General features: G+C 40.8%; 1 protein-coding gene across 3 annotated transcripts in view; it reads left to right on the forward strand.

Annotated features, from left to right (window-relative positions):
- The window catches only part of asb7 (ankyrin repeat and SOCS box containing 7), a 65377-nt gene extending 58792 nt beyond the window's left edge, over positions 1 to 6585 (forward strand). For all 3 annotated transcript variants that reach the window (XR_011933620.1, XM_072468805.1, XM_072468806.1), the window contains one exon: positions 2506 to 6585. Coding sequence is in view for 2 of the 3 variants with exons in the window: in XM_072468805.1 (XP_072324906.1) it covers positions 2506 to 2645 (140 nt within the window). In the remaining variant the exon portion in view is untranslated. The remainder of the gene's footprint in view (positions 1 to 2505) is intronic.
- The last annotated feature ends 9566 nt before the right edge of the window (positions 6586 to 16151 follow it).

Consider the following 16151-nt stretch of genomic DNA (forward strand, 5'->3'; position numbering starts at 1 on the left):
GGAGGGAGAGGTAGGGAGAGGCACAATAATAGCACAGTTCTAAAGAGTGTCCAGGATCAGAAGAATCTGCGGGTTCATGTGCAAAGATTTTTGACGGTAGCAGGACATATATTGCGAGAGCAATTAACAAAGCGTATCGGATCTGGGTGTCTTAATAGAGGTACTTAGTAAAAACACAGGGATTTATGCTAAATCTTTCTTAAGCTCTGGTGAAACCACAACTGAATGATTGGTTCTGGTCACGCTTAGGAATTATGTGAGAGTCCTTAAGAGTGTGCAGAGGAGATTTTTGGGAATGATTCCAGCTGATGACGCATGGTTTGGGGAATATATAAAGATTTTGGGAAGAGAAGGTGACTCAGTGGTTAACACTGCTGCCTCACGGCACTGAGGACTTGGGTTCGATCCTGGTCCAGGATCACTGTCTGTGTGGAGTTGGCACATTCTCCCCGTGTCTGCATGGGTCTCACCCCCACAACCCAAAGATGTGCAGGGAGGTGGATTGGTCACGCTAAAATTACCCCTTAATTGGGGGGGAAAAAATAATTGGGTACTCTAAATTTATTTTATGAAAGAATAAAGAAAGATTTTGGGATGAGATACAGGGATGAGGTAAGGTGAAACTTTTAGACGCAGCGGATGGCAATGACTTGGAACACACGACCTACTAAGACGGTAGAAGCAGAGATGATGAAAGATCTCAAAAGGAAATTAGATGTACACGTGCTACAGGGACAGAACAGGAGAATGGAACTGTCTGGATTGCTCTGCAGGGATCCAGTATGGACCTGATGGCCACCCCCTGTCCATTACGACTCTGTGGTTCTAACCGTGTTTGTTGGAAGGTATTTATGAGGGTTCCTCATGGGACCACTGCTGTTCTTGACCGAGATGCTTAATGACCGAGACCTGGGTGTATGGGACAGAATTTCTAAATTTGTGGGTGACACAAAACTTGGAAATATTGTAAACTGTGTGGAGGACAGTATAGTGTTACAGACCCCAATAACTTCATAAATGAAGGCATCCCCACAATGCCAATGGAAAGAAAATCGTCGGACAAGAGTTCACTTCTAAAACTTGTCTTGCAACAAATCAAATAAATTCAATGTAACTCAAACATAGGATGTTTCAAATAAAAAGGTAAATTTTGCTTTAAATAGTCGATGCCACAAAGATACACCCTACAAAGTTCCAAGCATTCTCACTATCCCACACAATTGTGGCATCACGTATAATCAGACCTTCCAACTTGGCGTCTGATTTGTTGGGTTTCTTATCCAATCATTTCAGCTCTTGAATCGCATACATCAGCCTCCGTGTTTCATCGAAGTTCCTGGACACAGGAAACGTACCTTTTGTTCATGGGGAATAGAGTACAAAAGCAAGCAATTTCTGAAAGTCTTTGGAACACTGCTGTTTTGATCTGAACTGGAGCATTGTGTCCTGTTCTGGGCACCATTCTTTACAATTGATGTAGAGAAGGTACAGAAATGATTTAGGAATATGGTAACGGAGATGAGAGCCTTCAGTTACAAGAATTGTTTGGAGAGGCTGGGCTGCTCTCCTTTGAGGAGAAATTTGCTAGAAGTGTTAAAAACGGAGGGATCTGGACAGAATAGATGAGGATAAAAGTGTGCTCTTTCCAAGGGCCAGCGCAGGCGCGATAGGTAGAATGACCGCCTTTTGCACGGTAAATTCTATGATTCTTGTAAACCTACGTAGCTTGGCACAGAAATGCAATTTGTACAAATTATTTCAAATTATCTAATAAATTTAAAATGCATGAATATTTTTCTTTACAAACCAATCTGGGCTGACCAGTGAATTTGACATTGCATCCATAATGTGCCAGAGCTGGCATTTAGGTACTTGTGCATGCTCTGACATTTGCCTGTTTTGGAGAGTAGAACACCTCTGTAAAAGCTTTGAATAATTCAGTAATGGAACAAAATAGATTAAAGGACCACTGCTGCTTTCAAAACACATGCACGCTAATCCTTTAGTCAAATTGTGTGTCTCAGTTCTTGTGTGAGGTTGAAACAAGTGCAGGAAAAATGATTAATACCTTAATTTTCAGTGACAAATTGTGTCTTTAAATCTGTAAGATGCAATTAAAAGTGAAATTTATATTTGGTTTGTTCCTAAATTGCTGGTTAACCCAGAAGATATGTAGTTTAATCTAGTTAATTATTTTTAAAGTAGAAAAATGAAGTTGCTCCGTGGTTTGGTGAATATTTAAAATTACTGGTAAATGGAGACCTGATCCTGGCAAATACTTGCAGCCAACGAGCAAGCACCAAATAAATAAGGAAATCACAGAAAACACACCAACGTTTATAATTTACCCCCATAAAATGTGTTCATCTGGTCTTTAATATGTTCGCTTTTCCTTGACTTTGGGTCTTATTATTTTTAAGACAATGTAGGGAGGTTTTCATGTTAATCTGATTTATTAAGACTGTCTGAGGCATTAATGCTTCTGTCATTTCTTTTTCCCTCTAGGACAGCCTAGAAATTTACAGGATCTGTGCCGAATTAGGATTCGACAGTGTATCGGCCTTCAAAGCTTGAAAGGACTGGATGAACTTCCTCTTGCAAAAGTCATGAAAGACTATTTGAAGCACAAGTTTGATGACATTTGAATGTTGAAAGTTCAAGTCTTGAGGGTTTGAAGTAGGTGCTGCCTTGCCCCAAGTACATCCTATGCAATTCCCGATTTGAATTCAAGTCAGTACGGGTATCATTACCTCTCCGAATTTCTTAATTTGGCATTACTGGCCTGCTTCAGGAAGATCTGTGTTCACCTCCAAAAATTGTTCCAACCTGGTATACATAACTGTTGGTGAAGTTCAAAAGCTTACATTATTTCCTCTCTTCAACTTGACTTCTGTTCCAACATGATGTTCAATTATTTTAACTTAGTGACTGTAAAATTCACTGAAATGGAACAGGTGTCATTTGAATGATGGAGGTTACAGCGAACAAGCTACAAAGAAATTCTGTTTGGAAAATATCCATAAATGTATTTGGTGCAGCTGTAAATTACTTTTTATCACAACGAATGCAGCTTAAATGTTTTAAATCTGAAACAAAATTGAAGAAGCTGGAAATGCATGGGTCATTTCGCATCTGTGAATGGAACGGAGAGTTGGCGTTTTGTCCTCGTACACCTGTGAGAATTAAAAGATGAGTAATAAACACAGAAAATACTGGAGATGCACAGCAGGCCAGGCAGCAGAGGTTAAGTGATGAACATTTACTGTTTCAGACTGATGACCCCTTATCAGAACTAGAAAAAAGATGTAACTGGTTTTAAGCAAGTATTGAGTTTGTGGGGGGGAGGGAGTAAAAAGGGAGAAACACGAGAGACCACATATATCAGGAAAAGTGTGGGATGGAGAGGGAAACAACAAACAGCCCAACAAACTGGTGAAATGAGAATGGAATGAATTATGTATCCGATCACTGCAGTCAAGTAAATGATAGCACTATTCATAGAAGGATGTGTGAATAACTAAGGGAACCAGGAAGCTTAAGGAACAGTTTGCGGGATTACGTGACTGAGGTGATCTGTTACATCACCCAACAAACATTCATGCGGCACTTTACCCTCCCCTTTCTCTTTACTAATTCTATTCATATATTTATCCATTTTTGTTCCTCTGTTCTGAAACATGGTTTGCCACATCCAGCCTATTATGTTTTGGTGAGAAGCAAAATTGAAAGGTGCCATTGTGATTTGGACTTTTATTGCCGTATTTCCTGTAATCTTGTCTTCCCTTTTTTCCACTCCTCCTAAAACTGCTTGTATTGCCCTTCACTGTAATTCTCTGTTTTGATGTCTGTGGTGCTTTGGCAGCAAGTGACATGCCAAGATACAGTTGATGCTTTGAACTTGGATATATTGATTGAGAGATGGAGGATAAGCTAATCAGCGTGTGTATCATAATCAGATTTTCATATAATAAAATCTCTTCACTCAGCCCTGTTCTGTCCATGGTCCCTCTCATCAATTTGTGCTGTTTACTAGCGTGCCTCTGTCAGACCACCTTTTCCTCAACTTGTTTTGCTCCAGAATTGACATTTTTCCATTCTCTCAACACCAGGGCCTCATTAACTTCACTTTTATATTGTAAGCTGACCACTGTGTTTGTGGTACAGTGTATACAGCCAGTTCATTGTTCCTTCTGTTTTTCAAACTTACAGCCAGCATAGGTTGTAAGGCTGACTGGTGCCAGTGAGTCATACTTCTCATGTGCGCCCAGTGGTAATTGTCCTTGTGTGAGGTCTTTCAGAAAAGGTAGAAGTATCCTGAAAGCTGTACAACTTTCTAATGAATGTTGTACTCAGCTGAATTTAGAGACTACACTTGAATCAAATTCTAAGCCGAATATTTAATTTTTCTCTCTATATTCTGAACACTCGCTGACAATTACATTTCCTAACTATATCACAAACTTTAGAAATCAATTCTAAGATTGAACGGTTTTATTTAAAAAAAAAAATCATTCTTATAATTTATCTATAATTTTATAAGGGGATATGAAGTCCAGGGCAGAGAAACCAAACTAGGGGCCATGCTTCGTGATATACTCGGTCCGGAATGATCGCTTTCAACAGGGTGGTTAAAGCTAAGAAACTGCAGTTTGTTAAAATTAGAAACTGCTGTGGAAAATGATGGCCCTTGGCTTTCTGCTGGTGTCTCCTCAGCCATAATTTTCCCCCTGGTTCACTTTAATACTCAGGAAAATGAAGGCTGGTGAACATGGAACAGAAAACCTGACTAGTCTAGGTTTTTATGTTAAAGTCAAGCTTGGTGAGAATAATATAAATTCCTATTTGGTTCCATCAGAATATTAAAGGAGGTGAACTATTCCAGCTATTGCTATGGAGAGAATATGCACTGTAGACGTGAGTGCACTGTTCTGTTCTGCTTGAGTATTATTCAACAGTGCAGTTAAATGTTCAAATCAGACATTAGGAAGCAGGCTGCTCTTTAAAGCTGGTAAGACTAGGTGATCCCGACTTCCCCATCTGTCCTCTTTTTCTTTTCCCTCTATGTCCCCAGCAAAATAAATTACAGTAAGTGATGGGATCCTCTTACTGTTTTAAACTTGTTGTGAAGATTGCTATGACTCAAAGCGTAGGTTTCAAAGGTTGTAAGCTAAGGTAAGAATATGCTTTAGCCACTAAGATGTAAGGCTCACCGTATACTTTTATTTGCCAGTTTTGTGTGGGTTGTGTGTGTTTTGGGGTTAGGCTAAGTATTCCTGTTCAGTTTGTTGCAGTGTTATCACCTATCTCCTTTCTTTGCTCAGGTGGAAATATGAGCAGAGGTAGTGCTGCATGTTTACAAATCCTATACAGTCACATTCTTCTTTACAGATACACATTTATTTACAGCTTTCAACACTTGTTTTTCATACCAGCAGCAGTAACTGTCGCATGCTGCACTGTAACAGTTAACGGTTCCTGGCGACTAACTCAGAGCTGAGTATCCCTCTGCACGTTGCCTTTCTAAATAACAATGGCAAATAAAACCATTATTGAGACATCTATACATTGGAATCACCGACATTGATGTTGAACAAGATATTAGTGTCTGCCTTGCAGTTACAAAATGCCTTACATATCTATCCCTGGTCTGACACTTGAGTAACCCCTTTCCGCACTGACAGCAAAAAAAAGAACAATAAGAGAAACAAGCACTGTAGCAGTCATAATTTTGTTTTACTCATCTTAAAGAATTAATAAAATATAATTTAAAGCTTAAATTGTTTCTGACCGGTTTTTTCAGGTGATGCTAATGTATTTGATGGGAATACAAGTAGTTAGAACACTTATAAGTCAATGTTCTTGGTGGCTAACCCGTATTTTGCCTTGGCCTTGTTCTTGTTTAGCACTGAAACCTACTGTTTCTGCCCATCGCAGTCGATTCACTAGCTGACCCTAGAATTTATAATGCCTATTGAAGTTATGATGCATTTCCTGTTGCATAGGACATTTAGTTAGTCCTGAAAAGTATGTTGTAGTAAATGCCCACTGTGTGCTACCAGGATGTATTGGGGCATTTATTAAATGCCTTGAGAGCCTGAGAACTATTTAGCTCTAAATGCACCAACTGCAAGGAAATTTAGTAAGTGGCCTTTTCAGTGCAAAATGGCAAACCTATTGGAGTTGAACAGCTTTGAAGACCAAACATCTTGCATCATTTCTAGACATGATGATGGGTTGGGATCCAATCCTTTAGTAAATACCGGATTATATAAACAGATACCTTTTTTCTTAAATCTAGTAAGCTATGATGCATAAGGGACACAGATTTTTTTAAAGTGTTTTTTTTGTACATTTTTCATCTTAACTTGAAATACCAAAGAGAAACTAAGATCTTAAAGAATTCGTTGGAAGAATTTTTTTTGTACAGTTTTATAAACTGGTAATGTATCAGCTGAGCTATTTAATGTTTGACGAAATGGACCACTGATTTTTGTAAATGTTTTGTGACTTAAATGTAAACAGACTAATACATTTTGAGTTATTTAAATGCCACAATTCAATAAAATATTTCCTAAGTGTTCCTCACGTTATATTGTTTGTGTTCTGATACTTTGAACATGCTTGTGTTGTCTGTCTATGTTACATTTCACAAAAAACCATTGGCGACCTGATCTCCAAGGCACATTTGCAAAAGTGTTTTCTTTGATTAGTTTCTGCCAGAGATAAGGTGTAGTGGTTAGCACTGCAGCCTCACGCCGCTGAGGGCCTACCTGGGTTCGATCCCGGCCCCGGGTCACTGTCCGTGTGGAGTTTGCACATTCCCCCCGTGTCTGCGTGGGTTTCACCCCCACAACCCAAAGATGTGCAGGTTAGGTTGATTGGCCATTCTAAATTACCCCTTAATTGGAACAAAAAATAATTGGGCACTCTCAATTTACATATAAAAAAAGTTTCTGCCAGAGGTATTTTCTACATTTAAAAGTGAATCATCTTCTAGATCCTCCACAAATTCTGGTCACAACTTCTCAACTAACCTAATGCATAAATAGGAACCCATTAAACCTTTCTTGGTTTGCTGGGCTTTTCCAAATTTTTCTATTTTTAAAAATGTTGGCATCAGCAGCTGGAGAAAGTACAGCACTAGGCACTGTTTATTGGCAGGTTCCAAATAGCAGTTTTCTATAATCACAGACTGTTGCACTATCCTGACAGTAAAATCCATTGATTGTAAATGTCTGCACAGCATACAGAAAAATGTTAATGGCTGCAACTAATTTCAAGGAGCACAACACCTTAATTATGAAGCTTGAATATTTTTGAAGTCTGAATCAGTGTGATACAGTCGGTGCTTAATTGAAAGCTTGTAGTATGTGCTGTGGTATATTGTGATTATTCTGTGTAGTGTATTCACTTGTTAATAATTTGTGTTATTACCCAGGCTCTTCACTGTCACCCCTCCATTATGTACTGATGGTCACACATTTCCAGGCCTAATGTTTGGTGAGAAAGCAAAAGGGAATTATCATTAAATTGAGGAGAAAATCTGTGAACTGATCCAACTCCCTCAAAAATCCAGGAAAACAATTGGAAGTTTTAATTCAAAGATTTTTATGGCTGTATCCGATGGGAATACATTCATCCGATATGGAAACCTGTATTTAAATAACACCTTATGGGGATGGCGCAGACAATGGTTCGATCCCGGCCCGGGGTCACTGTCCGTGTGGAGTTTGCACATTCTCCCCGTGTTTGCGTGGGGCTCACCCCCACAACCCAAAGATATGCAGGTTAGGTGGATTGGCCACACTAAATTGCCCCTCAATTGGGGGAAAAAAATGAATTGGGTGCTCTAAATGTCCCAAAAAATAAATAGATAACACCTTTAACATCCTTGCAGTGTCCCAAAATGCTTTACAACTCATTCAAATGTAGTCACTGTTGTAACACGAGCAAAGTGGCAGCCAATTGGTGCATGCAATGTGATAATCATGTTAGAAGATGTTGATTGAGGGATAACTCCCCTGCTTTTCTTTAAAAAGGGATCTGAGAGGGCAGGTGGGTCCTTGGTTTAACATCTCATCTGAAAGACTGCAGCACTGACAGTGTAGTGCTCCCTTCAGAATTGCACTGGTGTCAGTCTAGTCTTTCTGTGCTCTGATCTCTGCAGTGGGACCTCAACCGTGACTGGGATGAGAGAATGCACAAAATATTTGGTAGAAGAAATGTTAAATATTCTCGTAACTTTGCATTGGGCGCACAATATTTGTGTTTGCATGGGATATTTTCTTTAACGTGAGGCAGTGGAGCTTAATATGGTAAGACAATAGGTGTGTTGTACATGGATTTCAGCAAGGGTTTTGACATCCTCCGGAAAAGCTAGTATTGAAATATTGTGAGCAGTTTTGTGCCTCGTTATCTGAGGAAGGATGTGCTGGCCTTGGAGGGAGTCCAGAGGAGATTCACAAGAATGATCGTTGGAATGAAGATCTTGTCATATAAGGAGCAGTTGAGGACTTTGGGTCTGTACTCGATGGAGTTTAGAAGGATGAGGGAAGATCTCACTGAAATTTACAGAATACTGAGAGGCCGAGATAGAGTGGACGTGGAGAAGATGTTTCCATTAGTAGGAGAGACTAGGACCCGAAGGCACAATCTCAAACTGAAGAAACAATCCTTTAAAACAGACGAAGAAATTCTTCAGCGAGGGAATGATGAATCTGTGGAACTCATTGCCGCAGAAGGCTGCGGAGGCCAGGTCACTTCAATATCTTTGAGACAGAGATAGATAGGTTTTTAATTAAAGGGTTCTGGGGAGAAGACAGGAGATTGGGGATGCGACATATCGGCCATGATTGAATGGCGAGGCACTTGATGGGCCGAATGGCCTAATTCTGCTCCTATATCTTATGGTCTTACAAACAGACAGGTAGGTGGCAGATGAAATTTAATGCCAAGGAATGCAAAAAAACTTCACATGACAGAAATGTGAAAGTGATCTGACATACTGATTGACAATAGATTGGAGTTTTCACAGTAATGCTTAGTGTCAATGAGTACAGCAAAGCCTCACTTCAAAGTTGTAGTTGCATTCAAGTGAAATGACTTAAGTAAATCACATTTTCCCAGTAACACCGATGTAAAAGCTCTACTTAACGTCTGTAGAACCTTTCTCACCAGAAAAAAAACATTAAAATGTACACCAACTTGAAATACTTTACACTGCTAATTCCTATATTGGCAAATGAAACAAACTTTAAAAACAAAATAATCTTTAAAATCTAAAAGAAATACATTGTGGTAACTTCTACTTGCCCCCCCTTGCCTCCAATCCTGCTTCCTGAATCACCCAGTCACCACACATCCCACTCTCTGACCTTCCTGGTCACTGTGGACCCTTCCTCTCACTAACCCTCTGGTTCCTGGCCTCTGCCGAACCCACCTCTCACTGAACCCCCCGCTTCCCACTTCCTCGCTGTGAAAAAGATGAGCAGCAGCTTCAATGTGATTCTGCAATTAGTGAAGGTGGGTATAGTTCGTGCCATCACACTGATCAAAAACTTTCACTGCATCTGAGCTAATATCAATGTTCATCCATTTATTATAAACCTTAGTTTCCTGCCCCGCTGTACATCCTGTAAGTGAAACTTGTTACATCATCAGGAAGCTGATTGTTGGGAAGGGTATTGGAAAAGGTGATCAGAAATAAGCCCAGCTGTCAGAGGACCGTAACCCCTGCACCATTTCAGTCCACTGCCCTCCTGTGCAACACGGTGGTTAGCACTGCTGCCTTTTAGCGGCAGGGACCCGGGTTCAATCCGGCCTTGGGTGAGTGGAGTTTGCATGTTCTCCCCGTGTCTGCGTGGGTTTCCTCTGGAATTCAGGACAAGCATGTTCATGTGAACGATAAGTACTGGGGCTGGTTTAGCACAGTGGGCTAAATAGCTGGCTTGAATCGCAGAACAAGACCAGCAGTGCGGATTCAATTCCTGTACCAGCCTCCCCCAACAGGTGCCAGAATGTGGTGACTAGCGGCTTTTCACAGTAACTTCATTGAAGCCTACTTGTGACAATAATTATTAAGTTTGGCAAGTTTCAGGAACTTGGATAACGAGGGATATTGTGAGCCACCCCCACAGACCCTGGAGTCCCAACATACGATGAATGAACCAATCATTTGTGTATTTTCCTGGTATCTTTGACACTTTATTTCTCTGATGAGTTATTGGCACCAGATTTATCAGTAAAATATTAACACATCTATTTATAGGAATAAAATATGAACATATACTGGTAAGAATGGAACAATGGTCTGCTTATCTAATTATTGCCCAACCCCGTCACACAAGACAGACACACGTTGGAGGGGGTAGGAAAGGTAAAAAAAATAACATTTAAAGGTATGAGAGATTGAGGATCTTCGCTGTTGAGGTCTCTGTGGGCGGTGATCTCTTCAGAATGTGCGATGTTGAAAACCATCGATTGGTTTAGATCTTCAAGCTGTGCCGCTCAGGCCCAGGATTCTTAGGCTGTGCGATCCCTCTCGGGACATTCTTCAACTTGTGTTGAGCTGAGTCTTAACCCCAGAAGATGCACTTCAGCTCTGCAAAGTTTCTGATATGTGGTCAGCTTCAGCAGACTCACCAACCGCTTGTCTCAGTTAAATAAATATCAAAGCAGCAGTTTTCACAATGCCTTCTAGTGTTCTGGTAACTTTAATAGGAGAGGAATCCAAACATCCCCCTCCTCAGCTTTATCTTCAGGCTTTGAATGTGCACTAACTGCTCTGTTTGCCTGAAAGGAGTTCCAGCAAAGATTTGAGAGAGAATTCTACCTCTTCAGGGCGAAAGATTCAAAAGGATTCTGCTCAGCTCTGCACTTCCAAACTGAAACCAAACACAGTCACCCAGCAGGGCATTCCAGAATAAAAAGTAACAACCTGCATTGAGGATCTGCTTGGCCCCGGGATTACAATGGTGTTGATTGGTTGTTAGTGACTTCTGTCGAGGCGTGTAACCACTGATGTCAGAGCACATCCTACTGCTGTTTTTAAAAAAAAATAAAAAAATTAAAGGTGTAGACCCCAGCAGGTGTAGAAATTATGACGGCCAAAAGAACAGGAATTAAAAGGGAATCAAGAGTCCAACAAAGAATCACAAGACGGTTCCTTATAGAAGACAGAGGGTAGCGGTGGAAGGGTTAATTTCTGAATTGAAGGCTGTGACTTGTGGTATTCCGCAGGGATAAGTGCTGGGACCTTTGTTCAAAGTATACATACATTATTTGGAGGAAATTGTAGCTGGCCTGATTAGTATGTTTGCGAACGGCACAAAGATTGGTGGAGTTGCGGATAGTGAAGGTGATTGTCAGAGGATACTGTGGGATATAGATCGTTGGAGACTGGGGCGGAGAAATGGCACATGGAGTTTAATCCAGACAGATGTTTGATCATGCATTTTGGAAGGTCTAATACAGGTGGGAATTGTACAGTAAATGGCAGAACCCTTTGGAGTACCGCCAATCATAGAATTATAGATTTGCTGCAGTGCAGAAGGAGGCCATTTGGCCCATTACGTCTGCACTGACTCCCGTTCTAGTCCTGTTCCAGCTCTCTCGAACAACGGCCCAATTTAGTTCCATACTCTAGATTTTTAGATTTAGATTTATTGTCACAGTACCGAGGTACAGTGAAAAGTATTGTTCTGCGTACAGCCCAAGCAGATTGTTTCATACATGAAAAACATAGGACATACGATAAATACACAATGTAAGTGCATAGGCATAGCCATTGGGTGAAACATATGGAGTATAGTGCTACCACAGTAAAGAAGATGTGCAGAAGAAGATGTGCAGAGAGATCAGTTCGGTCCATAGGAGGGCCATGGACTTTCCATGGATTTTTCCATATCTAGAATTCCCCCAGAATACTGCAAATTAATTATCTTTAAGTTGTTGCACAGTTTCCTTTTAAAAGTTTCGATAAAATTCAATTCCATCACTTTTTCCTGTAGCCTCCAATTCCATGGAGTTTTATTTTTGCTGTTCCTATATGGAACCTTATCAAATTCCTTTGGGAAGTCCAAACAACAATATGTAGATACTCTGCTATCCGCAGTGCCAGTGACTCCCTCAAATAATTTTAAGTATGTTGGTCAGACACGACCCATCTTTCACAACCCATAGTTACACTTTGTGATGACTTTGTATCTGTCCAAAAGGTAGTTGGTCCCTGATGATAGATTCCAACAGCTTCCTCAAAATCAATGCTAAATTGACAGCTCTATAGTTACCTGGTTTCTCTCTCCACATTTAAAGAGTTCAGTACTCCTTGCCACTATTAGCAATTATGGAATCAGTCACTTGATGGTATAGAACTTTCATCTTGCTGAGAAAAAAAAAGATGTTGCTGAAGTTGATTGCCTTGCACTCATCAGAGCAAACACAAGAATGAATTTCAACCAGTCACGATGTATACTGCGGGAGCAAAGGGTGCTGATTAGTTGGCAAATTGACTCTGATTGGCCAAGACATTTCCACAGAGAAAGTGATAGGGAACTGTAGGCCCCCCACGCTCCCAGGTGAGCCAAAAGTGCAAGACTTAAAAGTAAGAGCTACATCAACAACCAATTTATTATCTGCCCAGCTTGAAATGTGGCTCATTTACATTTGCTGGAACCACCATTCATACGCAGAGAGCCGTCCTGCAAACAGGAATATGTTCAAGCCCTTGCACCTTTTGTGAGTTACCCATGAGCTTGGGGAGCCTATAGTATTCGCTGTCTCCATGCCAATGCCTCATCCAATCAGAGGCCACTTGTCAACCAATCAGATTTTCTCCTGAAGTATAAATTATGATGGTTTGCAATTCGGCATTCTTGTGTTTAATTTTTTAAAAATCCAACAGGGTTTCCTTAAATTAATAGTAATAGGGCATGGTGTTTGAGGTTTGTCAAAGGTAGTTCCAGTCCTTGAATGTTCTTGAGGGGAGAGATGGGAGTTAGTAAAGGAAGCATGTTGTTGGGGTGCATGCAGTTCAAGCTCTTAGTTATGAACTATTTGTCTAGGACCAACAGGAGCAATATCTTGGATCCCACACTGACCCGTATATATTAGTTGTGATCAGAAACTAGCATCGAGAACACAAATAGACCGCTCAGCGCAACTGGTTTCTGCCAGAGGTCATACTTCACTTGGATCTCCTCCCACTCTAATTACACCCACTAAATCATGTATTCTTCTCTTCTTCTTCAATTAGTTAGTGGCTATCTTATACTTATGCTCCCTTGTTGTGGTCACCTATAATTGGAAATACTTTTTCCATATCCAGCCCATCAAATCCTTTTATAATTTAAAATTCCTATATCCAGAGGAAAAAGGCTTTTCAATCTGCCCAAATTGTTCCATTCTTTCAATTGTCAATCGCGTTGTAAATTTTCTTTGTGCAATTTTTCAATATCCTGATTGTATGCAAACTGTATTTCTGTGTTAAAATGTTGCAGTATCCACCCTCCCTAGTTAGTGATTTACATTGAGCAACACTGAAGTAGAATAACTGTTGAGGATGGGTGAGGGAATGGTGGTGGTCATTCACTGATCACCCATTTGGGCAGCACAGTAGCACAGTGGTTAGCACGGTTGCTTCACAGCACCAGGGTCCCAGGTTTGATTCCCGGCTTGGGTCACTGTCTGTGCGGAGTCTTCACGTTCTTCCAGTGTCTGCGTGGGTTTCCTCCGGGTGCTCCGGTTTCCTCCCACAGTCCAAAGATGTGCAGGTTAGGTGGATTGGCCATGCTAAATTGCCCTTACTGTCCAAAAACAAGGTTAGGTGGGGTTACTGGGTTATGGGTATAGGGTAAAGGTGTGGGGCTCAAGTGAGGTTCTCTTTCCAAGAGCCGGTGCAGACTCGATGGGCCGAATGGCCTGCTTCTGCACTGTAAATTCTATGTTCTAAAGGAATACAGTGAAATTCACTTTCATCATTGTTGATAGCATGCAGACAACTTTGTCAAGCAAATCTCACTTCCAAAAACCTTTTCTCTTTAATGATATGTGTTTCTGCTCTGTTCATCAACAGGAGCTAGTTCCTAAGGATCAATTTGTGAAATGATTCCCTTTCATGTTTCACAGGCAGGAAGGAATTTCAAAGCTGCTGGGAGCTGGTCATGTGAGGCAAAGAGAACTTGATTGAGCACATTCAAGATTAAAGCATCTGCAGCCATCTGTGTTTAATACCTCATTTTCCTTTCTCTGAACCCCAGCTTTTGCTGATTTGAAATGTTCGATGAGATCACTGTATAATCCAAGCTGGATATTTTAGATATTAACATGGTGAAATCAAATAGGAGAGATCTAGTGAAACGCTTTAAAATCCCCAGTCCTGATCATGACCAAGCATAAAGAGCTAGACGCTAAGTGTACCAGACAGGACAGGCCGTCCAGGGTTGTGTGGCTGAATGTTGTGCCGTAGTTCACAAAAAGGAATTCTGATCCAATGCTACAGATTGTGGGCACAAAGTTTACATTAACACTCCAGTGCCGTGCCGAGGAAGAGTGAGACGTGTGGGGGATGCTGTCTTTCGAATGAGATGTTAAAATAATGAGTCGTCTGCCATTTCAGACAGGTGCAAGGGGAGTTATCCCCAGTGTCCTGGCCAATATTTATCCCTCAGCCAACATCTTTACATAAATACATAGTTACGTAGAAGATAGGAGCAGGAGGGGGCCTTTTGGACCTTCGAGCCTGCTCCGCCATTTATCACGATCATGGCTGATCATCCAACTCAATAGCCTAATCCTTCTTTCTCTCCCTTTGATTCCATTCTACCCAAGTGCTATATCTAGCCACCTCTTGAATATATTCAATGTTTTAGCATCAACAACTTCCGGTGGTAATGAATTCCACAGGCTAACCACTCTTTGGGTGTAGAAATGTCTCCTCATCTCTGTCCGAAATGGTTTACCCTGAATCCTCAGACTGTGACCCATGGTTCTGGACACGCCCATCATTGGGAACTGAACTGTGCTGAACTATCTGTAATGATATGTGTATATAACGAAAGGGTTAATTATGACATCTAGCTGTAACACTGCCACTAGAGGGCACCACTAGATCCACCTATAAGTATCAGCCCCCAGAGGACCTTTGTCTCTTTCAACCCAGGAGTGTTTAGTAAGCAGTTGTGTATTTAGATGGCTCTCAGTATAGTTAGTATTTATAGTTGTGAATCAGTTAATTCAATCGTATTTAATTACTTGATTTCTAGAGCTAGTTCTGTAGAGTGCCGAACTCAGATATAATCAATCGTTACTTTAATAAATTAGTTTGCTTTAAGTTGAAGACTTAAGTTGAAGACCTGAAGGTTTCTTCAGGACCACACCATCAGACCATCTGCATCAACAGTAACTAGTAACGATACAATTACTAGACCCAGTAATATAACATTACTGACTCCATATCATTGTGCTATCAGACAGTGGTGTGCAGGCACAGCATGCAGATAAGAAATAGGAGGGAGCCAGGGATGGGCAGAGGTTTTTCTGGCTACAACTGGATGGATAAAAATGAAATTGGATTCCAACACAAATTGTTTTAGAAGCAGCTGTGAATATTGTTCAGAAGTTGTAACAAATATGATGGAGTAAGGAGAAGATGCAGCTCAAAAACAGGCCACATGATCCAACCAGTCCAAATAATTCCTCTTACATTCTCCACCCCCCCCCCCCCCCCCCCCCCCCAACTTGCTTCCATCTCACTCAGCCCCGTAATCTTCATAAATCTGTGCAGTGTCACTTTGATTGTTGACACTTTCTGTCACACCCACTCACTTTGGACGTGAATCCCACTACAAAACTCTGTGTGAAGTGTTTCTCCTGCTCTTGGTCTCTCACATTTAATCTCAAAGACCCCTGATTTGCTATCACAACAGATTGTTTCTTCCCGACTCTGCCCTGTTCTACCCTCTCCATCATGTAAACCCTTATATTAAATTGTTTTGCCAATGGAGTTGATATGTTAAATATTGAGAGAATTCAAGACTTTTAGATGTTCATTTCTTAACTAATAAAGCGTTTGTAATTAGTAAGTCTAACGAGGAGGAAAGGCTGAGCTTTGCAAGGTTTCCTATTGTCGATTTTGAAGAACAGCTTTAACTAAC

Source organism: Scyliorhinus torazame, chromosome 12 (assembly GCF_047496885.1).
Source record: "Scyliorhinus torazame isolate Kashiwa2021f chromosome 12, sScyTor2.1, whole genome shotgun sequence".
Taxonomy (NCBI): domain Eukaryota; kingdom Metazoa; phylum Chordata; class Chondrichthyes; order Carcharhiniformes; family Scyliorhinidae; genus Scyliorhinus; species Scyliorhinus torazame.